Source organism: Botrytis fragariae (genome assembly GCF_013461495.1).
Source record: "Botrytis fragariae strain BVB16 chromosome Unknown tig00000795, whole genome shotgun sequence".
NCBI classification, from domain to species: Eukaryota; Fungi; Ascomycota; class Leotiomycetes; order Helotiales; family Sclerotiniaceae; genus Botrytis; species Botrytis fragariae.
The window spans coordinates 1,817,706-1,844,879 of NW_023501011.1; the positions used below are offsets into that span (position 1 = coordinate 1,817,706).

General features: G+C 41.0%; 9 protein-coding genes across 9 annotated transcripts; 4 read left to right on the plus strand and 5 right to left on the minus strand.

Annotated features, from left to right (window-relative positions):
* Positions 1-343: 343 nt before the first annotated feature.
* On the plus strand, positions 344-2,072 carry Bfra_007498 (putative sphingolipid long chain base-responsive protein pil1 protein; the record flags this gene model as incomplete). Its single annotated transcript, XM_037337870.1, has 4 exons — positions 344-574; positions 672-747; positions 1,066-1,208; positions 1,260-2,072. Exons 1-4 carry the CDS (start codon positions 533-535, stop codon positions 2,070-2,072), a joined length of 1,074 nt encoding a protein of 357 aa, XP_037187250.1. The 5' UTR covers positions 344-532.
* Positions 2,073-3,024: 952 nt separating this feature from the next.
* On the minus strand, positions 3,025-3,611 carry Bfra_007499 (putative lsm domain protein). Its single transcript, XM_037337871.1, has 2 exons — positions 3,435-3,611; positions 3,025-3,276 (listed from the first exon to the last, which is right to left on the minus strand). Exons 1-2 carry the CDS (start codon positions 3,587-3,589, stop codon positions 3,264-3,266), a joined length of 168 nt encoding a protein of 55 aa, XP_037187251.1. The 5' UTR covers positions 3,590-3,611; the 3' UTR covers positions 3,025-3,263.
* A 472-nt stretch (positions 3,612-4,083) lies between these two features.
* Bfra_007500 (putative dna excision repair protein) lies at positions 4,084-8,103 on the plus strand (the record flags this gene model as incomplete). The annotated part of the gene is made up of 1 exon (XM_037337872.1): positions 4,084-8,103. One exon carries the CDS (start codon positions 4,084-4,086, stop codon positions 8,101-8,103), a length of 4,020 nt encoding a protein of 1,339 aa, XP_037187252.1.
* A 326-nt stretch (positions 8,104-8,429) lies between these two features.
* Bfra_007501 (putative alpha subfamily protein) lies at positions 8,430-11,213 on the minus strand (the record flags this gene model as incomplete). Its single annotated transcript, XM_037337873.1, has 6 exons — positions 8,430-9,466; positions 9,516-9,668; positions 9,723-10,680; positions 10,734-10,849; positions 10,900-10,932; positions 10,988-11,213. The coding sequence occupies 6 exons, from the start codon at positions 11,211-11,213 to the stop codon at positions 8,430-8,432; spliced, it is 2,523 nt and encodes an 840-aa protein (XP_037187253.1).
* A 982-nt stretch (positions 11,214-12,195) lies between these two features.
* Bfra_007502 (uncharacterized protein) lies at positions 12,196-14,682 on the minus strand (the record flags this gene model as incomplete). The annotated part of the gene is made up of 1 exon (XM_037337874.1): positions 12,196-14,682. One exon carries the CDS (start codon positions 14,680-14,682, stop codon positions 12,196-12,198), a length of 2,487 nt encoding a protein of 828 aa, XP_037187254.1.
* Positions 14,683-15,414: 732 nt separating this feature from the next.
* Bfra_007503 (uncharacterized protein) lies at positions 15,415-18,419 on the minus strand (the record flags this gene model as incomplete). The annotated part of the gene is made up of 6 exons (XM_037337875.1): positions 15,415-16,935; positions 17,023-17,160; positions 17,218-17,328; positions 17,414-17,752; positions 17,815-17,931; positions 18,033-18,419. 6 exons carry the CDS (start codon positions 18,417-18,419, stop codon positions 15,415-15,417), a joined length of 2,613 nt encoding a protein of 870 aa, XP_037187255.1.
* An 838-nt stretch (positions 18,420-19,257) lies between these two features.
* Bfra_007504 (uncharacterized protein) lies at positions 19,258-19,884 on the minus strand (the record flags this gene model as incomplete). Its single annotated transcript, XM_037337876.1, has 1 exon — positions 19,258-19,884. The coding sequence occupies one exon, from the start codon at positions 19,882-19,884 to the stop codon at positions 19,258-19,260; it is 627 nt and encodes a 208-aa protein (XP_037187256.1).
* Positions 19,885-21,631: 1,747 nt separating this feature from the next.
* Bfra_007505 (uncharacterized protein) lies at positions 21,632-22,239 on the plus strand (the record flags this gene model as incomplete). Its single annotated transcript, XM_037337877.1, has 3 exons — positions 21,632-21,649; positions 21,743-21,836; positions 21,974-22,239. The coding sequence occupies 3 exons, from the start codon at positions 21,632-21,634 to the stop codon at positions 22,237-22,239; spliced, it is 378 nt and encodes a 125-aa protein (XP_037187257.1).
* Positions 22,240-23,756: 1,517 nt separating this feature from the next.
* On the plus strand, positions 23,757-24,162 carry Bfra_007506 (uncharacterized protein; the record flags this gene model as incomplete). The annotated part of the gene is made up of 2 exons (XM_037337878.1): positions 23,757-24,068; positions 24,118-24,162. The coding sequence occupies 2 exons, from the start codon at positions 23,757-23,759 to the stop codon at positions 24,160-24,162; spliced, it is 357 nt and encodes a 118-aa protein (XP_037187258.1).
* Positions 24,163-27,174: the final 3,012 nt, after the last annotated feature.

Here is a 27,174-nt window from a genome sequence, read left to right on the forward strand (position 1 = left end):
GATGACTAGATGAATAGATCATATAGATCATATAGATTACATGCATCACATGCATCACATGCATCATATGCATCATCCATATCATATTGGAGGTCGCTCATACTGGCACATCAAAATCCTGTTGATGTTTCCGCCTAGTCCAAATTACATGATTTGATTGGTCAACTGATGAAAATCACCCTTTTTCCCCATTGAGTAAGCAACCGACGTCATTTCCTTGTTACAACCATTCTCAAGTTCTCAACTATGACCCAGGATTCGTGTGATCGTCATGAACTAAAAGTCTATCCGTCCCACTTAACTCTCCAGATCCGCAAGAAAGCAATATCAACCATCTATCACTCCCGGAGCTTCCTTCTCGTTTCAATCAATTTATTAATTTGTTAATCTATCCATCGATCCATCTCTCATCCAACAAATCAATCTTTTGTGTCGACCATACACCTAATCCAAAGCTTCAAATTGACAAAAGTCCTGTGCTCGCAACACAACAAAGATACCCTTCGAATCAAACAATCCAACAGCCGTCACAATGCATCGCACATATTCCATGAGACAATCGCGGGCTCCAACTGTAAGTTATGCATACAAACTCGTGTGACCATGGCATATCGTTTCGCAAGATTAATTTGAACTCCTACTGACGAGTCTCTCTTCTTTCTTCTTCACAGGCCTCGCAACTTCAAAACCCCCCTCCACCACCTTCGAGTACAAAATCTGGAAAGTTCTTCGGCAGAAGCGGTCTCGGTCAGTACATTTCTTCTATGACGTTTGCGATGTGTTATACATGATGGATGTGGGGTATATGGAAGTTTCTGTACATAGGAAAAGGGATGGACGAGGGAAAGGCAGAACATCGAGTTGTTCTAGACAGCCCCTTTCAGATATGATTACATGATAGTGGACATACTGTTCTGGATATACCAAAATAGGGCGTGTCTGTATCGGGTATCATCATATCCGTCGCCGTCGCGAACCTTTATTTGAATTCTCATTGCGATAGCTATGAAGAATAACATTCGCTGTGTTATGCAAGGGATGATTTGCTGACAATTACCAATTCAGGCCATGCTATGCGACTCAAGACACACTCTGCCCTCAACACTAGAGGACCAGAGCTTTCCAAAAAGCTTGGTCAACTCGTGAAGATGGAGAAGAATGTCATGCGCAGTATGGAACTCGTCGGAAGAGAGAGAATGGAGGTAGCAGTAAGTAATTCTGGCCGTCACATTCAAGTGCATCAATTTGACATAGTATAGCAACAACTCTCCATTTGGGGTGAGGCTTGCGACGAAGATGTATCAGATGTTACCGACAAGCTCGGTGTATTGCTCTACGAAATCGGTGAACTTGAAGACCAATATGTTGATCGTTATGACCAATATCGTGTTACCATCAAGAGCATCAGAAACATCGAAGCTTCCGTTCAACCAAGCAGAGATCGCAAGCAAAAGATTACTGATCAAATTGCTCAACTCAAATACAAGGAGCCAGAATCTCCAAGAATTGTCGTTCTTGAGCAAGAATTGGTTCGTGCTGAGGCCGAATCTTTGGTCGCTGAAGCTCAACTTTCCAACATTACCCGTGAGAAGCTCAAGGCTGCTTACACCTATCAATTTGATGCTCTTCGTGAACATTGCGAAAAGGTCGCTATCATTGCTGGTTACGGAAAGCATCTTTTGGAACTTGTTGATGACACCCCTGTCACACCAGGTGAGACCCGACAAGCATATGATGGATATGAAGCTAGCAAGGCCATCATCCAAGATTGTGAGGATTCTTTAACCAACTGGGTTAACTCCAATGCGGCCGTCTCTTCCAACCTCTCTACTCGCGCTCGTACTTTGTCTCAACGTAGACGAAACAATATTCAACGTAACGCTCAAGGTCATGACCTTACAGGCCAAGATCAACCTTTGAATGATAACGAGAGTGGTCTTTGGATACCAGCCGAAGCTCACAAGGGTGGGGATGAATATGAAGATGAGGAAGAGGAAGAGGAGATTGCTCATTCTCATCAAGGTAGCATCACCAATGGTGAACTAAGAGGTCGTCAAGAAGAGCTCGCATAATGGTTGAACAACTTTTGAATTCAGAGAAGAATGATGCTGGATGAGAAGATTGTCTAGGTATAATCAGCTTGTGACGGTGTTAAAGGAACGGACTGAATTAGTGGCGGGTATTCCCAAGATTTCTTTAACTTTGCTTCGAAAGCTGCTATCACTGCTCTGCTCGGAACGGATCGATGTCTTTTTCTTTTTCTCTAATGGTGATAATGTTGGAATCGGAACGGGGTGGTAATTGATCATATACGATCTGAGAATACGGGTGTTGGAATCGGGCAAAGGAGGGCTTGGTGAACTGGGGAGCTAAAAAGGGTTTGAGGGGATGGGGTGGGAACACGATTATGGGCTTGAAGACTTTTGTATTTGTAGTTTTTAATGAATGCTTTTATCATTTGACTTGATCTTCTTGTTTTTGAGAAACTACTAGCTGTCTTGTTCAGATTTGTCTTCTCTGGGTATCTTGATTCATCCACAATGTCCATCTTGTGATCTTCAGGTCGTCAATAATTCTACCAACTGACTCTAAAGCCATTGCTGACAATGATTCGCCGTCCCTGCCATCCCTCTCCTCATACAATTATTCCAATTTTCGAAGAAGATGACCCTATGGTAGATTATCCCTAAACATAAACGATGTTGAGCCAGCATTCATCTCAGTCGTATATACGCCACATCTTCTCTTCTCACTTTATGGAGATTAAATCTCATGCCGATCAAGTAGTTGGATTCTGGCTATGCTTGGTGTCGTATATTCGTAGTAGGCGTTTGATACTGATACGTCTGCATCCACCCTCACCAAGTCCTAGCAATACGCTATCACATGTGGGATATGCAATGGTACTTCTTTCTTAACCAGAAATCATGTCTATCTTGACGGGAATATTGCGGGAGGTGGGTGTCTTTGACCAGCGCATCTTGTGCTGGTCTAGCAGATCGGGAGAGGTAAGGTTTTGGGTTTTTAGGATTTGCGAGCGCGCACTTGGCTTTCGAATTCTTCGAGCTCGATACGTAGGATGTGGGCGCCGGGGACGACGACGAGACCCAGCCAGCGGGGGGTGATGTTTAGGAGCGGTTGGGATTGGGATTGGGATTGTGGGGCGGAGGAGGTATTTTGGGGCTGAGGAGAAGAGGTGGAGGATGTAGGTACGGGTGTGGGGGGAGAGGGGGGAATGCGATATTCGTAGGTTTCGGAGAGGATTACATTGAGGTCCTGGGGGGTGTGTGAAATGGGTTAGCTTTCTCTTCTTGGGTTTCTTCTTGGGTTTCTTGAGTGAACAGATGTGCGAGAGTGAGAGGAATGTGCATGTTATTGTTAGGTGTAAGGGAAGAGTCGTCGGGGTAGAGAGATCTTAAGAAAGGCAAACGAACAGAATCGGTACACTTGAATTCCCCCGAAACATACGATGATCGGTTGTGTGAACGAGTAAGGTTTTGCAGAGGAGATTTTGTAGATAGGCGTGTGCTTCTTTTCTCGCTGGAGATTCTGGGATCTCTGTGGAGGGTAGGGGCGCGAGAGATGTCATGGCTGTGGGTTGGGTGTTGGATCTGGATCTGGAGTGAGGAGAAAGCAGAGGAGTGTTTTGGAGGGGAATTAAGGATGCATACTAGAGAATGGGTTTGGTGGGTTTTGCGATAAGATAAGCTGGAATGATAGTCACGTGGGAACGTGGACTATGTGCGTCATTACGCGGTTAGCGTTTGGTGAGATGAGGTGGGAAGTAAAGGCAGAAGTCAGATGTGGAATCTAAGATTTATGAAGTTAGTTGTGATTGTTATTTAAACCTGGATTGAGGAGATGAGAATCTGTGAATTTTGAAACGCTCTTTTTTGACATGGGATGAATATATTACCATCACATAAGGGTGTAGCTGAGGATTCAGAGTTCTTATTCATTCTACCCGACTTCAATTACTTCTGCTCTCACACGATCAAGGTTGTCTAGACGAACTTCTTGATCTGCGAATCACAATCCCGATATCCAATCTATCTACGAACGTAAGAACCCAACACCCTCACCATGGGTGTCACCGGACTCTGGACCATCGTGCAACCCTGCGCTCGTCCAACTCCCCTCCCAGCTCTCAACCGCAAACGACTCGCCGTCGACGCCTCAATCTGGATCTACCAATTCCTCAAAGCCGTGCGCGATAAAGAAGGAAATGCGCTTCGCAATTCGCATATCGTGGGATTCTTTCGCAGGATATGCAAACTTTTGTTTCATGGCATTAAACCCGTTTTTGTGTTTGATGGTGGCGCGCCCATATTGAAACGTCAAACGGTATTGGGGAGGAAGAGGAGAAGAGAGGGGAGGAGGGAAGATGCTGTTCGGACTGCAGGGAGGCTTTTGGGGGTACAGATGAAGAGGAGAGCGGAGGAGGAAGATAGTGAGAGGAAGAGGAGGGAGAGGGAAGGACGAAGCAGACCTGTCGAAGAAGAAGAAGTGGTGCCGGAAGAACAATTAGCATATGTGGATGAGATAGGGATGTCGGAGCAACAGGTCCAAACGACTCGAAAATTCTACAAAAAGGACGCATATCATTTACCCGAATTGACAAATGGTATAGAAGGGATGGGACGACCGGAAGATCCGAGAATCATGTCGGCAGAGGAATTGGAAGAATATGCGAGACAATTTCATAATGGAGAAGATGTGAATTTATATGATTTTAGTAAGATCGATTTCAATGGGGAGTTTTTCATGAGTTTACCAGCGGGGGATCGGTATAATATTTTGAATGCGGCGAGGTTGAGGAGTCGATTGAGAATGGGGTTGAGTAAGGAGCAATTGGAAGAAATGTTTCCAGATAGGATGGCATTCTCGAAATTCCAAATTGAGAGAGTTAGGGAGAGAAATGAGTTGACGCAGAGATTGATGAATCTGAATGGAATGAATTCGGAGGAGCAGATGTTTGGGGTTAATGGGACAAGTAGAATTGCGGGGGAGAGGGGAAGGGAGTACGTTCTGGTCAAGAATGATGGGGTTGAAGGTGGTTGGGCTTTAGGCGTGGTCTCTTTGGAAAAAGGAGTGGGAGATAGGAATAAACCGATCGATGTTGATGATTATGATCGGAAAAATAATAAGGTGGACTTGGTGTCTGAATCTGAGGAAGATGATTTCGAGGATGTTCCTGTTGAAGGATTAAATCGGCTCCCGAAAGCGAAAGATGATGGGAGGAATATGACTTACAGCGATTTTCAAGCCAGAGAAGTTGCTGAAAGGAGGAAAGAGTACTCCAACTCGAGGAATAAATCGAATTCAAAACCTACACGAATGCCATCTGAGGATCCGGATTCTCTTTTTGTGGATGATGTGGCCGGACAACCGGGACCCAGCTCCTTGAATCCAACTTACGATGACGAGGATGAAGATATCAATCGCGCGATTGCTATGTCGTTACAACAAGATCAAGATGAGGATGTAGGACTTGACGAGGATGACCATCTAAATCGAGCCATTGAACTATCACTCCAAAAGGGCCATGGCCGGGAAGAGACAGAAGAAGAGGGAGATGATCCATATGAGGATGTCCCAATGCCAGAATATGAGCAAAGAGCAGTAGCAGATGCTAGACCTCTCACTAAGTCTAGTGGAAAAATGATTGCTCATATGGTTAATAATAGAGCTAACGCTGCTGTGCCGAAACGGAAAGAAGAGACTGAGAAGATGGATAGTGATAGTGATAGCGATATGGATTTTCAATCCGCATTGAGGAAAGCAAGGACACAAAAGGCACCGGAAAAAGTCCGTCAAGCAGCACCAGTTGTTGTGAACCAAAAGAATCCTTTCGATGGACCATTGCCGTTTGAGAGTATTAAATTTAAATCCTCTTTATTCGGCAAGAAGAAACCAGAAGAGTTAGCTGAAGAACCACTAGAGGAAGATGAAGAGGAACTGGCTGGTGGTTTCGAGAAAGAAGACGAAGAAGAAAAAGCGAAACCATTACCTCCATGGTTGATTGACAATGATGATATCAGATCACAAGTTCAACAGCAGCGTAAGAAAGATCAAGAACTGAACGCGAAAGATCGTGAAAGAGCGGAAGAAGACGAGAGGATTTTTCAACGTGATCATGGGGTTATTCATGTAGACTCTGATGATGATAATGATAGTGATTTGGAAGTTTTGGATAAAGCTCCCACGCCTAATATTGCCGATCATAGTATGGATGATTTGGCGGAAGCTGTTAAAGCTCAACCGCCGCAGTCTGATGTTCCTCAAGATAGACGGCCTTCTGCAGCATCTCGTGTAGATGATACGGTTGATATGTTAGGGGAGTCTGATGAACTGGTAGAGTGGTCGGAGAGTGATCATGGGGATGTTGCTCCTAAGTCTAACAAGGCTTCAGAATCCGTACCTCCCGTTGAAGAGAGCCTAGAAGTGTCTTCTTCGAAATCAAAATCACCGTCTCCTGTTTTCGAAGATGTGGCTCTTCCTGATGTTCAAGCAACTGAACCTACACAATTATCGATTTCTGCAAGAAAAAGTCCGTCTCCAGTGTTTGAAGATGTTCAAATGACAGATGCTATATCTACCTTGCTATCTGGACCAACTGTATCCGACGAGCCACCTTTTGACGATGCATATGATCGTCAAGAAGCTGAAGCGATTCCAGATGAATTCGATTTTAGTGATCCGGAAGAAGAAGAACTGATGACCCAACTGGCCATCGAAGCAGAAGAACATGCTCGATTTGCCAGTACCCTAAACAACAAATCCGAAAAAGAAAACCATGATTCATACGAGCAAGAACTCAAAGCATTGCGAAGTCAGCAAAAGAAAGATCGTAGAGATGCAGATGAGGTATCTCATATCATGATCACAGAATGTCAAGCTCTACTCCGTCTCTTCGGTATTCCTTACATCACGGCACCAATGGAAGCAGAAGCTCAATGTGCTGAGCTTGTCCGTCTGGGTCTTGTGGATGGCATTGTGACTGATGATTCGGATATCTTTCTTTTTGGTGGGACGAGAGTTTATAAAAATTTATTTAATTCCAATAAGCTCGTTGAGTGTTACCTCTCATCGGATCTGGAAAAAGAACTTTCCCTTTCGAGAGATCAACTTATTTCAATAGCTCATTTATTAGGCTCCGATTACACGGAAGGAATTCCAGGTATTGGACCCGTCACCGCTGTCGAGATACTCTCGGAATTTCCATCTCATGCTGGTCTGGAAGAATTCAAAGAATGGTGGTCCCTCGTTCAAAATCCTCTTACGACCCCTCCACTCGCAAGCGAACCAACACTCTTCCGCAAAAAGTTCCGTCGCTCACAAGCGACGAAACTCTTCCTACCCCCCGCATTCCCCAGTCAGGCGGTCACAGAAGCATATCTCAAACCGGATGTTGATAGTGCGGCCGAGGCTTTCCAATGGGGAGTCCCAGATCTAGGACAATTGAGAGAATTCTTGATGACTACGGTGGGTTGGAGTCAAGAACGGGTGGATGAAATTCTGGTGCCGGTGATTAGGGATATGAATCGACGGGAAACGGAGGGCACGCAGAGTAATATTACGAGATATTTTGAGGGTGGTGTTGGGGTGGGGGGAGTGGGAGGTGGTGGGGGGGAGGGCAGGGAAAAGGGGAGCAAGAGGATGAGAGAAGCAGTGGGAAAATTGAAGGCGAAGAAGAGGGGTGGAGCAGCGAATTCATTGAAGGATAGAGGTACCTTTGCGGATAATGCGAGGGAGTGGGCGAAGAAGAATGAATTGAGTGTGGAGGCGCAAGCGAAAAGAGACGCGAGTAAAAAGGGAAAGGGAAGGAAAAGAGTGGCGGATGAGGTAAATGGAGATGAGGGAGGCGAGGATGAAGATGCGGATGTTGAAAAAGAATACAATGACGCAGATGATTATGGTGATGATGATGACGATGAGGAGGAGGAGGAGGAGGAGAATGGAGAGGGCTCAATAGGTTCCAAACCAAAAACAGTGGGTTCGGAGAAAGGAAAGGGAAGAGGAAAAGGAAAAGGCAGGGGAAGAGGTAGAGGCAATGGAAAAGCGACGGGCCAAAGGGTCAAAAGACCCAAGATCACGGAATGAATTTATACATGTATGTATGATATTTGATTGGATGATATAAAAAGAAGTTGAATGAGACTTTGAGAATATGAAACTTCGGACCTACAAAGCGTTGGATAAAAAAGACAACATTGAGATTGTTTATTCAACATCGTTTGCTATATATCTTTTGCGTCCTCTGATAGTTTTTTTTAATTTTTACTAGCAACATAACAGAAAGCTACCTAGCTACTGGTGTGTTTCAAACTCAAATTTAATACACGCGTGATAATTCATATTGATAACAACATTGCATCTCCCATTCCCCTCCCTCACCATCCATTAACATTCCCTCTCCTCATCCAACCCTACCACACCGTCGTCGACGCACTCGGCGGTAAATCCTCATCCCTCGTCCCCCAAGCACTTTCATTCCTCCCCAGCGTTAACTCCAAGACTCCTCCCTCCAACCAAAAATCATGCGTCACCCAATTCTTGGTCCACGTCTCCCCATCAAGTGTCGCGCTCTGGATATATATATTCTCGTATCCGCTATCGAAATTAATATTTCTGATCGTGGCCACTTTGCCCGATTGTCCATTCTTGACGCTCACTTCTGGGAAATAGGGAGGGGTGATGAGGTAGACATTTTGGCCTGAGACGGGCCAGAGACCCATCATGGAAAGCGTGGTGAAGGAGCCCATGGCGCCGGAATCGTCGTTTCCGGCGATACCGGCGACCGTGGTGTTGAATTGGGAGGGGATGTAGAAGTGAGAGAAGGAGGCGGAAAGACCGGGGCGTCCGGCGTAGTGAAATTGGAAGACGGGGAGGAAGGCTTGTTCGTCGCCGATGTAGAGGAGGCCTGAGGTGTGTAGATAGGAGAGGCGGGAGATGAAGAGGGAGGGGCCGCCGAGAGTGGTGATTAGGGAAGCCATGTCTTGAGGTACGAAAAATGTGTACATCCAGGAACTGCCTTCGTACGTTTCGTGGCCGTTGGGGTTGAGGTAGCAGGATGTGAAGTTGTAGAGGGGGGAACAGAGGGTGGGGTCTTGGTAGCCGAATGTTCCGTTTAGATAGCGGGGTTGGAGAAACCCGGTGAAGCCGGTGTCGACGACGGAGTCGGGTGCGTCGGTGGATCCGTTGACGAAGGAGGTTTGGTCGGCTTTGTACATGTTTTTCCAATTCTCGGCGCGTCCGAGATATTTTTCTACGTCACCGGTTTGGCCGAGTCCCCGGGCTATTTCGGCAATGCAGAAATCGTTGTAGGCATACTCTACTGTTCGAGAGATCGAGCGGGTCATAGGTCCTACTCCGTAAGGATCGAAGTCATCGGTGGGAATGTAGCCGAGATTTTTCCAGCTAGTAAGGCCACCTCGACCTTCTATGGACCAGTCTGCTGGCTCATCTATATTTCTTTAGTCACATGAACATGAGATGTATCTTGACAGACGTACCTTCAGCATCAGATACTACTGCTTCATAGCCCGTTGCCCAGTCCACGTCTTGAGTGATATTCTTGACATAAGAATCTGCTAAAACAATATCTGCATTCGAGCCTCCTTGGGTAAATCCTTTACAAAGCGACATTCGACAATCCGGGAGTTTTCCTGGAATACATGTTAGAGAGCAATTCTACCAAAATAATGATTTTAGGAACAAACCTTCATGACGATAAACATCAATCAAACTTCTCACCATCTGTGTCTGACTATATGGATCCAACAAAGTCAACAATGGATGGATACTTCTAAAAGAATCCCAAATACAATAATAAGAATCATAATAAGGTTCATCGCTGTCCCACAATGGATTCTCCCCCGTGTAATCTTGTGGTGAAATCATAGCCCTGTAAGCACCGGACCAAAAAACAGTTTGGAGTTCATCACTAACACCTGTAGCATCAACACTGATAACCGAAAGTTTTTCTCTCCACACATCTTCAGCAGCAGTCAACACTTTCTCGAAGTCAAAATCTGGTATTTCGTTCTCGGCATTCTGACAAGCTTTCGAGATGCTGATGAATGAAATGCCTACTCGAGCAAGGATTTGGTTGTTGGCTGGTGCTTTGAATTGTGTCCAGGCTCCCGCTGGAAGAGGAGGTGAATTTATGCCATCGGGCGTAACACTGAGATTCTTGGGTTCACTTCCGGCACGATTGTTTATGAAAACTCCCGTGTCTCGAATTTCTGCACCTTTAAAATCGGCACAAAAATGTAAATCATAGCTTCCAATTCCAAATGAAGGATTGAATGTTCCGGTTCCAGAAAGTCTTCCGGTATCTGGATCGACTTGGACCGAACCATTTGAACGAGACTCCGGCAAATCCGTCAGATCTACTAAGATAAGTGGACTATAAGGTAGAGGCTGTTGAGTGGAATACGAATCATTAGACGACGAATTCGAAGGAAAAGTAAAACGATACAGTGCGGTATGATTTGTGACAGTCGCTTCCGTATGAATCGAAGTATTTAACGATACGGCAAAGTATCCTGGATGGGCCTCGGCAGTTCCATTAATTCTTCTCGATGCTCGATCGGTTTTGGTGAAGAAACAATTATTCAAGATATCTCCAGGACAACCTGTTTGTGGAAATAATGGGAAGTTTCCAAGTGATGGTGACTTGCGTTTTGGGTCAGTAAAGAGGTAATTTTCTCACAAGTAGTGTTACTCACACCACCCGTGCCGGAATCATGCATATGGGAGAATCCAGTGATATCGGAATTATCTGAGGCAAACCCTCCTTGCTTTTCATCGGGATTGTTCACATCGGCAACTGCTTTTGCCATACCTTGAAATTTATGAGCTCAAATCATCAAGGGAGGAGTCAATAAAGCTTACCGAAGGGTAGAGTCGCTCCAGGAAACACATGGCCTGCTGGTATGTCAGTAACGATTTCAGCACATCTCAGGAAATGAGCAGACCATACCTCCCTTCGCAGTTCCAATGAATGGATCGACATATTTAAAAACATCAAATTCCTTCTCTATTTGACTTCCAACTCCGATATCTGCCACCACTACCAGACTCACGAGTAAAGCCCTCCATTGTGATAAAACCCCCATGATTATCGTTTCGATATGAAGAAACCTCAAAACGCGAGACTCAATTTCGAACAGAAGATAACAGTCCCCAAATTCCTGGGGTATAGGCATCTTTCATATCTTTCTCCAACTTGTTTATACAGACCCGAAGTATCCACTTACCTGAATTGTCCACGACACCATACGACGTTACAATGCCCCCTCATCTGTGCATCTCTTCGTGTTCACTTGGATTTATTACTTTGTTCTGGATGATCATCATGATCTATACCTGTCATAGGAGTCGCTAATGTAGAATGCGGGGTAAGGTTAGCGGACAGGGGAGATGCAAACATGTACGCCATTGCCGGCGTGTAACTTGGCGTGAGGAGGTTTGCGGTGAAAGCATACTTGGATACTCTCTGCAGATCATTCCTAGGTACGTTTAGATACTTGGATTTGCTTGTAAAAGTGTTGTGATGGATGTGTTGTGGATATTCGGTTGGAGATTGATTCCTTTTGAGTTTGTGAAAATCGGCATAATGACTTCCGAGGAAATGGATATTAACTGGGATCCGTAATGCAATTGGAAAAAGCATGTATATAGGATCGATCATAGATCAAGATGCTCAAGATGATCACATCATATGTTTCTGGATCCTGTCTGCACGAGCTTTCAAGGTTCGACGAAGACACCGATAGAAGCACTGTATCACGTGACTATCAGGTGACTGTACAGATTTCCGAGTTTCTTGTAAAGTTTATGAAATCAAAACTCTAATCAACAGTATTTCTTCTCACAACAACAACAGCAACAACAAAGCGTAATAGCGCGTTTTTGACTCACGCCAGATCAAAATTGGAATACGAGATAATCATCTTAATGGCAGGAGTTGAAATTGTTGACCTTGAGGCAAACCTCTTTGAAAACAACTGGAAGATGGGAACACAAGAAACATAAAGGTAAATTATATTTCATTTTTCGTTGAATGTTAAGAACTACAAGTGTTGCGTCAATAAAGACACTCTTTAATAAGCTTTAAAACAATCTTAGAGTAGAGCAGTGGCGGCAGTCATCCTGCTGCCATATTCACAAACCTCCCATACACAAATTTTAATCTCTTCCAGCCTCATCCTCATTCCAATTACCTCCATATACATCAAAGTTCTTTAGAACCTCCTCATTCAGTACTCCTTTTCCCCATATTCCTTTAAATTCCTCAGACACCTCCTTCCACCAATAAACAAAAGAGTGCATTTCTCTGATCCATTGAATCTGTTGATCAAGAGAATGTCCCTCAACAATTTCTATGCACTTTCTGTTGGTGCACGTGTCCAAGTAGTATTGTATATAAACTACTAACGCATCGTACATACATTCAGGGGTGTCTTCAAGGATAGCATGGTTGTAGGGAGTAGACCTTGTGAGGGAGATAAGGATATCGATGGCTCGCATGAATTCAAAGGAGCGTATTGGAATGGCCTCTGGATAGGCGATAGCCCACTTCTTGAAGATTTTTTGTTCGATAGAGGCTGTGGATTCAGATGAAGTGGCACAGCGACGCTCTTTTACTTTTTCCTCTGCCAATACTTCTTCCGTTGCTTTTTTCAATGCCTCACCAAATGCGTCCAACTTCAAAAATTGGAATGATCTTCTGACCACGGCTACAGTAGTCGCGATAAACATTTCGTCCATGGAATTATCGGATCCTTTCCCAGTTGATTCACAACACTTCTTCTGAAACATACTTGTAAAATCTTGTTTCAATTGCTCTGCAGTAGCAATGAGAAGGTCCTTTATTACGCACTCGATCGATGCAACTGAAATATCCTTCATTTCAGTCAAATTTCCTATTTCGCTTGTTTCTTTTGTGCCGATTTCGGTTTCTTCATCGCTAATATAGGCACTATAGTGGGCAGATTCAGACTCAGATGTATCAGAATTCTCATCATCAGCGTCCTGTTGGTATTCGGGGCTAATGTCTTCATTGTTTTCTTCGTTCACCTTCTCAGAGCTTTCTATGGTGATGATATTATGTTTCTTGCTGATGATGTCGTTTGCAGAAGCCGTTGAGCAAGAGGTATCTCGATAGCCCTTTAATCTTATAAACTCGTCATAGTTTGATTGAATAAAAGCTTGTTGCAGCATAGCAGCTTCATCGTCGAAATCTGCAGGCAATGGGAAATCTTCTCCCCATCGAGACTTCATGGCCCCCCAAACTGGCTCTCTCAAGATCTTCTCCGAAGAATTTCCTATTGATTCAACCCCTCCGACATTCTTGTCTTGTATGTCATTTGTTGTGATAGCTTCATATTCCTTTGCTAAAGGTACACCATCTTGGCAGTCATTTTTAGAAGAAGCAGAAACCCTGGATGAAGTGGGCGAACTAGGTTGTTCTTCCTGATTCTTCCTCGCATAAGCCTCTTCTGCCTCTCTAATTAACCGGTCCAAGCCTTTCCGACACGCTTCGAAAATTTCTCGCAGTGTTTGTAAGTCCTTCGCCAACTGTCCGCTTCGAATAGATTTAAAGATCTCAATCATGAGCCTCATGTCTTCGGTTCTTTTGTTAGGCTCTGTTCCTGTCTTTTCGCCCAAAGACTCCAAGGCCTTAAGATACATTTCATCCCGCGTCTTTCTGTCATCAATCTTCCGCAATTGTCTATCCAGTTTTCCGCTCATAAACATACGCTTTACGCTCTCAATGATGAGGGCTAATTCTTCGATCTCCTTCTTAGTTCCTGTTTCTTTCTGGCTGTAAAATAGCTCGAGAAACTTCAAATAAGTTTCCGAATCTTCCTTTTCTTGTGCAATGGGCCTATTGTTTTCTGGGCCTCGGGAAACAAATTCGATGCCTTTGACCATGTTTTCATTTCCACCAAACAAGTCTATTTCAAGAGTAGTCGAATGATTATCAAATCCACTGCTTGATCTCATTTGTTCAATCTTTGGAGATACTTGAGGCTCTTCCAAGCCCCTGCAAAGTTTGACGAGGACCGGAAGGTCATCTTTTGTTTCTTTTCCCTCCCTGCTTTCTTCAGTCAAACTAGACAGCAATTTCACTTCCACCTTGCCAGTGACCTGATTCATGCCTCTGTTCTCCGCAGCGGAATCATTTTCACAACAAGTTTCGCCTGCAATGCTTCTTAACGGAGTGGTAGCAATGACATCTAGTTCCTCTTTTTTCCTAATCGCTAGCTTTGGTCTGCGGTTTCCCTCCAAAGTTTGTCGTGCTCTTCTTGATAGAAGACTCTCGCGAGCTTTGGGTTTGTCCCCGGTTATTTCAAGCTTGTTATCTGTCTCTCTTTCGACCACATGCCATATCATTCGTTGTCTTTTTGGTGGAGATGGAATGTTTCGGGCTTCCTTTTCCTCTTCTGCCAAGTCAAATGAAATGCCTAGGCATCTTAAAGATTCCGCCTTTAGTTTGGAAATCTGGGAAGGTGATGGAGACTTCTCAAAGCTGCGTTTGGGAGATCTGCACTTTTTCTCGGGTGTTTGAGGTGAAGATGGCGGAGCTATAAGCATTTTGGATAAGTATTTGGTATTTTGTGAGATATCGCTACTTTTCGAACCAAAGAAGTCAGCATCATTGTGAGGCATTGTTTCAAAAATCTTGTTCTCACTAGTCTTGTAAAGTAATTTATGAGGATCGATGAAGATGTTGTTGCCACAATCTAGCAAAACGGTGTGGGCACAATTTTTGTGTTGTTGATGCGAGTGATGTTTGATGAGTCCTGATCATCACTGTTGAATTGTAAGCAATGATATATTAATCATACTAACCAAGAATGGGAAGAGCTCTATTTCTCTTTGGGTGAAATATTTGTTTGTACAATCGAGGGAAGGGAAAGTCGATGTTCGGTGTTCTCATTTATTGGTTATCATTTCGTACTTTCCTTTTCAGTAATTACAGGACAGAAATGCAATATTGAGGAAGGAACAATGGTTTTCAGTCAGGCAAATTACATGATATATAACTCAAAAGTACAGCCGAGTATATGAGTCTTGTGTTAGGCAAGTGCGACTGGGAAAAGAAGCTTCGTGTTTGAATGTTTGAAAGCAGAAATGAGAGTTCTATTTCGTTTTTTCTATTGAAAATCATGGTCCTTATTCTCACGATCTACTGAATGTCATCGCAGAGCTATCAGGAGCATTTCTTCCGTTGAATCAATTAGCGTCTGATCATACCTAGTAAATTATACCGGCAAAAGCTTCATCTGCAGGGTTGTCAGCCCCATAAAGAGATAAAGTAAGCAATATCTCGACTCTACGGCTTTTTTTGAGGGTCTAGGCGTGGATCTTTATTTTCCCGAAACTATTTCCACCTCTATCTCATTCCGGCGGGGTATCACCTGGATTCCTCGTCCCAAGCTTCATTTTCTTGTATGCTCTCATTCTCTGCATCGATTTCCATTCGTTGGGTTCCGGACAGGCCACATCTTCCATCACTTCGTCAACCAACTCTTTAACATCTTCCCTCGTCCTCTTTTGAGTGGTCGCTCTTGCAGGCGGTCCCCCACTACGATTACTTGCTGTCTGTGAACTTTCTCCCGTCTCTTCAATCCCCGGGGGCAAAACATCCTGCTGTTCAATCCGCAACTTCGCTTCTATTTTCTTCCCCCAGTCAATGTAATCCCGGAATAATTCCTGCCATCCTTCTGAAACTTGGACAATCTCTAATTCTAGCCAAACCAACCTTTCCAAGCCTTGAGTGAGTAACCTCCAACATTTATGTCGGATTGGTATTGTCAACTTCTCAGCACCCCCAGCCTTCTCTGCTTCACAATTGGCAACCATCATTGACGCCGCACTTTTCGCAAAAGATCCAATGTACTTATTTGAAGATATTTGTGAACATAACTGTCTCGCCTTGTCATAATCTTTCAGATTATGCATCGCCTTGGTCGCTTCGAGCATCATATCGAACTCCCTCTGTTCTGTAGGATATTTACTTGCCACTCCCATTCTGCTTGGAGTAAAAAATAATGCTTGGCATTTCTCCAGACGATTATAGGAGTGATTCAATTGCATTGCCAGTTCTCCAGTTCTAGACTTTTTCCCAATCTTGTCAATGACTTCTCGATTGAACCCCCTCGCTCCCCTGTTCCAAACTAAAAGCGCTCGTTTGGATGTGATGTCTTCCAAAACTCCAGGTTGCTTCTCTCTCTGCAAGGTAATTTCCACTGTTCTTTCGTGGTTTGTCGAAGCCGCAACTAACAGCTCCACCACGTTTTTAATTACCGTATCCATCAATCTCAATTCTCCCTCACCGCCACGATTATTGTTCTTATTCTCTACTAATACCTCTATGATTCTCCCCACCGCTTTAACTTGCGATTCCATATTCTCCCAAAATTCTTTCCCAGTCTTCGCACTTTCAGCTATTTTTGCAGAAAACTCCAAAACTTGCCTCTCCATCGGCGTAGTCTCCATCTGCGACTGTATGTTCAATATACCCTGCATCATCATCGCATCGTCGTTGACATACGGATCATGGACCACAGGATCCAATCTATCTCTGGCCGTATAGAGGAAAGGGGGACCGGTTTCGCCAGACTCCGGATGGTAGAAAACCCTAGTACCTTCCTTGATCGCGCGGTATTTCAAAATGCGTCCGCCAAAACCGCGAACCATTAGATCCCAAAAGTCTTGAGTGTGAACGTCTTCTAGATATTGGACGCCAATAGGATGAAAATCAATGTATGTCTCTATAGGAGGTTCTGTGAGAATGGGTTGACTCTTGGAGCCGTGAGCTTTGCTGGTGAAGGAAGGGTACATCGTTTCGGCAAATTGACACAGGAGACGACGGGACCGCCAATTGATGGGCTTCTTGAGATCAATTCCGCCGAAAATCTACAGTTTCAGAAGTTTCATGTTAGCAACTCGAATGATTATCCGGAGGAGAGGAGGCACAAGATATGAAGTACTAAGTTGACTTACTGCCCATTGCCAGCTCCAGCCAAGCTCTGCACTTTGTTCCGTTCCAAAGTATCCTTCTCTGTTATTGGTAAAAACACGAACACCGAGACGATGCAGAGACTGATAATAGCCTATTGCATGCATAAGTTCGTGTGCAATCTGACACTACATTAGTTCACGAGGAGTAGGCAGCCTTTTACTTCAAGACAAACTCACGGTACTTGCACAGCGATATCTGATGCCTGCCAATTCGGAGTCTGATAGATCTTTGTACTGGAAGAAGATAGGCTCTAAAGATTCGACGTTGAGAAACATTTGAACCCGCCACTAGTTCGGTGAAAATTAGCTAACTCCGTAGACGCGCACATAGAAGACCACCAAGCATGTTAACAAAATTTTGAACGCTACGTACTTTAGCGCCGGGTTTCTTCTTAATGAGCATTTCCCAAGTATTGATTGTTGAAACTCCCAAAGCATCTCCAAATTTCTTAACCGGGTATGTTGGATCATTATTGGGTGGATCGTTATCTCTCACGTTCTGATGGCTATAGAAATATGAACACATAAAGTCCATTTCATTCATCAATCCGCGAAAGACCCGATCTCTTTCGGCTGCGACTTCGTTTTCGCGTTCAACAGTCCATGGGCCTTCTCGAGGGCTGAAGGTGTGGTATTCTTTGAGAATCTTTGAGCCTGGGGGAAATCTATTTGGATGGACAGGAGCGCGTGGTCCAAGGAGAAGGGCATCTAACTGCCAAGCGGTCAATTTAGCTTAGCTATAGGGCAGAAACAAAGTAGAGGAATAAATCATACCCATGGTAAACTTTTAGAAGACGTTACAAATTGCGAAGCAAGTGTGACTATTGGTTTGAGGACCTCCCAAACTTTATCATTACTCGATTGCCATTTTCCACCATCGGGGTCATGCCTCTAACCCTCGAGAGAATCATTAACGATGGATATCCAGAAAACCTTTCAAGAAGAATTACATCTAGCAAGCTTTTCGAAGAACGAAGATAAGAAAGACTCACAATCGGTATACTATCTGTCCTCAACCACGCATCACTCGGCTTATCCTCCCACCTCTCCCTCTGCAAAATTGGCAGAATCCCTCCAGACAACGTACTACCCCTCAAAGGTCTGTCACAAACTGCATCTAAATCCTTCAGTTCTCTCGTGGTAAAAAGAAGCAATTCCTGTTTCTGATACCCTCCGATTATATTATGCCGATCGTCCTGTCTTTGATTTTCCCAGTTTACTGGAAATAGAGGATCTAACGGCGTTAACCAACTCTTTCCCTGAGGTCTGTCTGGAGATTTCGGTCCGAATTTCCGAGCATATTCGGTATAAGGACGTCTCTGAGCATCTCTCTCGAATTGCAGCTGATGTTCATGGGTGGCTATTGGTTGTAGCTGCATGTTTCGAGATTGATATCTATCTCGGACTTCGAGGAAGCTGAAGATGCACATTTATCTTTTGGGTTTAATTTGATTTTTCATTTTTGTTGCGATGTAACAAAGAGTTGAACTTGTAGCATTGGTGAAAGGACTAGATTTTCAATCTTTTGTTTCCGGATATGTTTTGTCTGTCCTTGGACAACAATCAAAAGAGGCGTTACCGATGTTTCTTTGAACATCGTTCAGATCAATAAATAAAAGTAAAGGCAGATTGTAGGCAATGAGTGCTTGATGCAACGCTGTTTATCATTGATTAATACTGTAAGTTGATTTGAAAATATACCAGATGTCATTGTAACTAATAATATTTCATTCTACCTATTCATATTTGACAATAAGATAATACTTCAGGCTCGGATACCTAGGATTGCAATTTCGATGTGCGATGTATTGCATTCTTCACGTAGTACTACAAAAATTCATCCTACGGAATATTTGAAAGGTAGCATAACAAAAGGAAAATGGCAAAGCAAGGGAATAGAGTTTTGCATTTGCATAACGAAGAATGCTGAGATCATCTCGACCTCGCATGACTACATAGGTAGCCATGAGATGCTAAAAGAGAGAACAAAAGCCAGAACTACAAAGCTTAGAGCAGACCATCATAATCACTGACAAGAATTTCTGAAGTACAGAGACATCGATTTGTTTTGAAATTATAGTATTTTCCATTAGTCATTACTGCCCTCGTGATCAATTTATCTCATGTCTTCGTTTCTCCATTATTTGAATCATAGGTGAACGCCCACACAACCATCCCACAAGCTCACAATCAACTCACTGGAGCCCCATTTATCAACTATTCATAACTCTTGGCCTCGGTGAAAACTCTTTGAACATCAACTTTCACGCAAGTTGGGTTTTGTGGTTCAGCCTCACCAACAACCCAAGCCAAAGTGGTGTAGTGGTATCCCCAGTACGTCTCACAGATGTACCACCTGTAATAAGCTTCAGTGCCAAAGCTAATTGGTGATACTGTGTCATCTTGATAACCCTGAATATTCAACAAGTTGTCCTCGTCAAACGCTACATTCGTTGTGGAAGTCGTGCTAGGAGTAAACAATGGTACCGCAACATTGCTAGTGGAGCTATACGAAAGTCCGAAAGGCGAAGAAAGATTAAAATTTGCACCTTGAAGCAGCCATGTCAAAATACCAGTTTCGCCGATGGTAGCATTGAAGCTGCTGTCGAAGGAGGAAGTGTTGAAGTTGAAGGTGGAAAAGGTAGCGTTTGGGCTAGAGATTGAAGGGCCAAGGCAAAGTCCTTCGATAGCCGCGCCCTCATGACAAGGCGAAAGTGTGGCGCCGTTCAGGCTATCGTCTGAGGAGATAAGTGCGAGGTGAAATGGAGCGGATTGATTTGTGTATTGTGCCGTAACTTGAGTAGCTGCAGCCAGGAGGCCAGCGAGGACAAATGAGGTACGCATCCTGAATTTTGGTATTCGAATGTGAGAACCGATTTTTCTTATAAGAATGCAATCTAGTATCGATCGAATGAATCGATAGTTCTTCAAATCCTGGATGTAGGGATTGATTCTGTTGTAGTGAACGAAATGTTAAAGATGGGTGTTAATGAAGATTGGTTTTGGATGGGAAGAGCACTTCTTTTATGTAGTCAGGTAGTATGTCTCTTGACAGAGGCAAAATCAATAGGGAAGGCGTAGAGGTGAGATGATGACGCCAAGGAAGGATCTCGTATTCACCGCATATCCAAAAGATCTACATGATTAGCATGCACACAAAGGAGTAATAAGTGGGAAGGAACAATGATGTGGGAGAAATACCTTAATTGCATGATTGAATATGATTGAATTTGACAGTGGTACGAGGTATGATCGGATGTCACTAATTGCGAGTTAGACACCAAAATCCCAAAGCAGGAACGTTTTGGAGTACACAGTTTGATGGTGTACAATACGGGGGGGCAAGGTACAGGCGGACAAGCCTGACACCCCTGTTAACTACCCCGCATACAATACCACCTCGTATTCTTCAGTGACGAGACTATAAGACGAGACTATAAAAACATTACACAATATTGAACACTCATCCGTCAATGAACGAATGCTTTCTAAACCCTCACGCGGTGAAGTAACACCACAATCTATTCGGGTATCAAACAATACGATATCTGGACAAGTAAGAGTGTTACACGATAAGATTCATAATCAAGACATGTGAGCAATCAAATCCCTATAGGTCCTTCTGTCTGTGCTCTACTTGACAACTGACATCAGGTTAGTTGGTAAAATAACTCTCCAAGATACATATACGGTTTATAACAAAATGGCCTCCGCCAATATGCAAACATCTAATCCAAAACGCTAATGCAGACAGACACTTTGGGCTGGTGTAATAATAGAAGAATCATATCACCAGACTCGGCCACTCTTCTTCAGTCCAAATATGCCGAGATCCGTGAAGAAAACGTTCAAAGATACAAAGAATACAACCCTGAGTAACTAAGTAACACATAAACCGAATAATCCACCATAACACTATTGATTCAAAATCAAGAAGGGATAGGGAGAGAGTAATTGTGGAACGAAGTTGATGATGTTCAAGAAGTTGTGGCATTATTTCAAAACATCTACAAATTCCCATAGTACATACCAAGATGTTATGGAGAAAGTCAACAACGGACGCACAACACACGGATCTGTACAGTAAATGCCTACAAAGATAGTGGATAAACCCCGCTGGGAAGTAAATTTCTAGGCCAGTTGAGTGAATACTTGCATGTATGTGATTTGGCACCTTCGACCCTTTGCGAACCCCCACTCTTGACAGCTAGCACCCGCTTGATTTAGTCGCGGCAGTCTTCAGAGGTATATACCTAAGTGTACTCCCCAGTTAAACTCCACTTTTGGTCTTTAACCTGATCCATGTATACAGTAGATCAGATTATAAGGTTAAATTATTAGCTTGGCGACAGAAGATCTAATCTAATCTTTGCCCCACGTCTCTTTCTCTCCTTATTGAATGATAGGACACATTCCATCCAAGTTACGTAAAGAATCAACTGAATCCGTCTCAATGGAAAATTACAGGCACGCCCCATCTGCCGGAAAGTTAAAATTAACAATTTCTTGGGTTCCTTGCAAGTTAAAAAGAACCTCATTCCTATGGCACTCGGTTCCGAGATTTGACCTTCAAGGGCCTACTGAATGAAGAATGAGAGCTGAGATTTGGGTATTTGCCGTCTTAACTGATGATATGGAGAGATGGTGTTTCCGCGCCATGTTGTAAACTGCTAGGAAAATGCTTTAGAAGATATTGTTGTAGTCCCAAGAGATAAATAGAGCCGTTTTTCTGTCGAATACTTCTCATACACTTAGTGTTGCCATTGTATCAGCTGCCACCGTCCAAGAACGTGCCGGTACTTTTCACCATTACCGACTCTAAAGCTGCGTTTATCAGCAGCACATCTTGCTCGTAGGAATCCTTGCCTCATCTTATCACCCTCGATCCATCCACTAACTGAGCCCTTCAGTTACTTATTCAAGTATGCGATAGGCACAGGAATTGTTGGCAGCTCTACACCCTGTCCAACCACTATCTTAACCACCGACGGCAAGCTTCCCAACATCGCCACACATGGCGCTAGATGTGGTGGTATAACTGATTGGTATACGCGCACTTCTGAGGGTCTTCAGGTTTACAACTCCCTTCAGATTACGTGTACCAGTAGGACCGGCAGCTACCTTATTCCTACCAGCGAGTTCAGTACCAGTGGTGACATTGAGAATTATACTAGTCCTACTACTTTCGCTTTGTCCTAGTCTCAACAGGTTGTGAAGTCTACTTCACATGAGACCGAAAATGCTGCGATAGTACATCAATATATATGTAGGTGTATTTCAGAGGATTTACCCTTTCCGACTGGAGATATCGTTCCTAGGGTTAGAATAGAAGGTGGCACCATAGAAAAACCTCTATAAGCGCAAGCCAAGAGCCTAGAGCCTACTGCGATTTCCTTTTGGTTAGGCAAAGAAATCGGAAGATCTTAAAGTTGATTTGAATCCTGATCACGAAACTCTGTTGCATTTGGTACATTATCCACCCACAGATATAACTTGGGGATCAAAAACAGAATATTTGCAGATGATGTTCAGCTCTTTCGTTGTCTTACTGACAACATGCCTGCAACCTAGCGTTTTTTTTTTCTCATCTTGATTCTTATTCCATGCGTTCTACTTCGGGAGAAAAGCCACATATTTTCGTCTTTAAGTATGAAGAAGCTCTGCGCGATATTCCAGCATAAACTCCTACAGATTATACAATGAATCAATCTCTTGGGGCAATGGAAAATTAGCCTATCATTATACCAGCCTTCAAAAAGAACCATGAACATCCACAAAGTAGGATTGACAAGCTTAACTTCGTCACTGAACCGAGTTGTTCTGTCTTTTGTCCATGATCACCTATTCTAACTTCGAGCCTTTAGCATGTTGATACTGTGTTCTCCTCCCAGGCTTGAATTGCAGATAAATCTCTTCACGGATCGTTCACGTGAGTGATTATTCCTTGGAAGAGAGTACTCTTGTTTCTGAATTATCCGTTGTTGCGCTCATTCCATGTACGATCAAAGCTAGTGAGAGACCTCTGGGCTATAGAAGTCATATGTTAGCAATCTAAAAGGATAATTGGCATCAATAACATACGAGTTGGAACACAATCTAAAGCTTTAATTGTGGTACCCTCAGGTTGCATATAATGTACTCAGTATTAAACCACGTTAACTATTTCTCCTAAAGATAATAACTTGGCAATAAGAAAAAGACTGCGGTTGATCATGCTGTCGATCATTTCAATCACGTTACCAACTGATACTTCGGCCGTTCCCCTACTTAATCGTGACCATTGAAGTCTTTTTGGAAAATTCTATAACAAAAGAGTATAGCTCTAAATTTTGAAGATACTCAAAGACGGAAAAATACAGCCCGGGAGTTACTCCGGTGGTAAGGAGAGGGGCGTAAGCGCCACATGTTCTAGCTTTAGGATTTAGTGCTGATTGATCAATGCGCATTAGCGTGACTACAGTATACCGTAAAAATTTGGCTCGCTAGACATGGGCAGGTGTACGACAGCAAGCTGGTGCCTGGGGAGCGTTCTCTCTCTCCTTCCACCTACTCATATAAAATTACTGCCTACTTAAACAATCAAATCGAATACTTAGCATTCTCATTGTCTATTTCTATTCTTAACTCGAATAATCTATTTCTTCGCGACGAATAATGAATAACCTTACATCCGGTATTTGTCCTTGCTCTATCACTATAAGAATGGATCTGACAGTATGGAATTAGAGTCCTTGAAACTATCATCTAGTTTACCCTTGGACGACACAGATCAACGCTTATGTCCTTATGCTTCAGCTTTATGCCGCTGTCCAGTTCCAAAAGACTCAAACAATCGATCTGTTAGACCATACATAGTATATCCAGTAGATGGAAATATTGTAGATGCCGCTACACAACAACTCGAATCATTTGGGCCTCAAGCAGAGACCCGATTAAATCCCCATATATCACTCAATGGTTGGGGCGTTCTGTATTGGGAAATTCATCTAACACAAGATCAAGTGGCAGAACTTAGAGAAAATCCTGAGGTAAGGCCTTGCCAGTCTGAATCACCTTATTACATACTGATTGCAAAAGGTTATGGACGTAGATACACCTCAGATGCATCATACAGTACTATGATAGGCATAAAGCTTACGCGATTGACTGTTTTTATATCAAAAAATATATATTTCAATATTGAATTTATATTAACATGGTTTATCAGTGCGTGGCCTATATCAGTGGATGGCCCACTTTCACCTCAATTTATACTTTCAAATTCATATTTCTCAATAATCATTAAATCAATTGATTAAAGTTATTATAAATCTAATAATCTAGAATTTATTATATCATTTTTATAGGTTCTTATATTATAATCTATTTTTCTATATTTGTTATAGTATTGACTAAAGGATGCCTCTGTATTGGAATTTCCTTCATTTTGATGCCTATCATATTGAATTTGGATATCAACCTTTTATTGAGATAATATATTTGTAGCTTTTTGTTTAGTAAATATTCTTTCTTAATATAATTGGGTTTTTTTTGTGTATCGATATTTGTTTAATGTTTTATTTGTTTTTTGAAATGTATAAATCTTTATACTCAAAAGTATATTCTTATATGCTAATCTTTTTATACCCTTAGCTAAAACTAGTATAGTTTCAAATAAAGATATAGGAGAACTCGATTAATAACAAATTATTTGAGATTTAACTAGTATTGATTGAAAAAGCGCTTTTATAGGATTATAAAATATTTAAGAGATCTAAGGTTCTAAATTGAAAAGAGAAAAAATAAATATATAAATTTGAATATTTAATTTAGAAAGTATTATTTCAGAATCAAATGAAACTAATCCTACTCCTCAAAACTCTAATTTTATATTCTGATTTATAATTGATTATTGATATACAACTTTGAAAGCTATAAAGAATTCGATCTTTGAGATATAATTGATATATGTTTTTATAAATTCTTTAATTTATATACTATACTCTCGTTTTAAAGTATTAAAACATCTAATATCAAAAGACTAGATTAAATAACTTAAATACAATAATAAACATATATATTTAATATTATTCTTCTTATAATAGTTCTAAAATAATATTGATTTATAACTCTCATACCCATCCAGCACTAGTATTCTATATTTGCCCTTAATTCGATTTCTTATATATTTATTAAAGTATTTCAACCATTCTAATCCTATCTCATTATTCATCTACCCATTACTTATAGATTTAATAATCTAATCTACAGGAAAATCAATTTCTATATACCAATTAAAAAGATACACCTATCCTTAAACTATTAGAAATAAAGATATAATATCCCTTTTATTATTACTATATACAATTGCTATTGTTTATTCTCGATTACCTAACTATATAACTTTATTTCTATTATATCTCTTAGCATCAATAACAATTATACCAATACTTATAATATTTATTATAAAGCTAGTTTCATTAAAGTTCTATAAATCGTAATCGAGAATATTATATTTCATTTGTATATTCAATATAAATCGGAATTAGTTTTCAATAAATATAGAATTTTTGTAAAAAGCTTTTTGAAAGTTATAAATATATTTAAAATGTATTTTTAGCTTTATATAATATTTAATAAATCAATAAGCCTAGAGTTTTCTAACTCTTTTTATATTTTGAGATTCAAGAATATGATTTGTTATATCTTCCACCTCTTTTTATTTAAATACAAAATCTCTTAAATCTATATCAATTATATATTAAATAATAATTTCCTTTTCTAATTCCAAGAGATTTTGAGATTTAGATTGAATTTCTATATAAGAAAATATATTGTCAATTCTATATTATAATATTGATTATAAAATATTATATAGTATTATAGTTTTTTGAGTACTTAGCTTTTTATTTTTCTAAATAACTACAATAGCAAGTAATATATAAGCTTCTTTATTATTCGAATCTATTATGAATTATTAATAAAACATGTATTGAAATAAGGGAGTTGAATTAAGGTGAAAGTAAGCCATTCATTGATATGGGCCACGCACTAATAAACCACGTTAGTCAATTATTATATTAATATAATGGATTCGTAGAATTAAACCAAGTGGAAATGTACTCCATGTTGATTATGTAATCTTATATCTATAACGTGGTTTATCAGTGCGTGGCCTATATCAGTGGGTGGCCCACTTCAAAAATACACTAAAATTGAGCTTTTTTTAATAACGTAGTTTATCAGTGCGTGGCCTATATCAATAGATGGCCCATGTCACGAATCGCACTCAATTGTAATACAATTGCTTATATATATATATACATATATGCATGATTATATATATATAGCTAATATATAGAAGTGCTTTATAAACACTTTGCTTTTGATTTTATAACTATAAATTCTAAGGATAAATTATACTCTATTTTTGTAATTCTTTTAAGGCAAAGTGTTATATTATCTACAGCTTATTATATAATTATATAGTTATTTAATAGCTAATTAAATAATACCTTATAACTTAATACCTTTTTAAGTAAATCATACAAATTCAATATCATTTATAAGGAAAAGATTTATTTTAATTAATTCTTGATAAAGATAATTTATTAATAAATATATAAATTACAAGTATCACTATTATATTTATATTTATTGATTTCAATATTAATCTATTTGTATTAATGTCTGGTGTACAATGATTTTTAATTAGTTTATTTGCTTAATTCAATTGAGAATAGATTTATGCAAATAATAATAATATCGTTTTTAAATTTAATATTAATTTTAATAAAAAGGGAAAAGATAAAGAAAAAGGAATTATTTATTAATTTTGAAACAACACTATTCAAATCAATACCCAAATATAATTGATTATAGATCAAATATAAGTATTCAAGTTCTTACAAAAGCAAATCACTAGATTATAAGTATAAGTTAATAATATTCAAAATATCACTAATCTGTTTTATATTATTTTTCAATAATTTTATATATTTTTTCTCAAAAAAAACAAAATTCGAACTCCTGATATTTTTATAAGATTTATTGAATAGAATACTTTTATATTTAAAAAAAAGAAAAATTGTTTTTGAGGATACACCTTAGAATAATTTTGCTTTTATTTAGAAAAGAATATTTACTTGCTGATAG

Excerpts from the sequence above, each read along its gene's own strand:
- Bfra_007499 (XM_037337871.1), bottom strand. The coding sequence starts at position 3,589 with ATGACATCTCTCGCGCCCCTACCCTCCACAGAGATCCCAGAATCTCCA.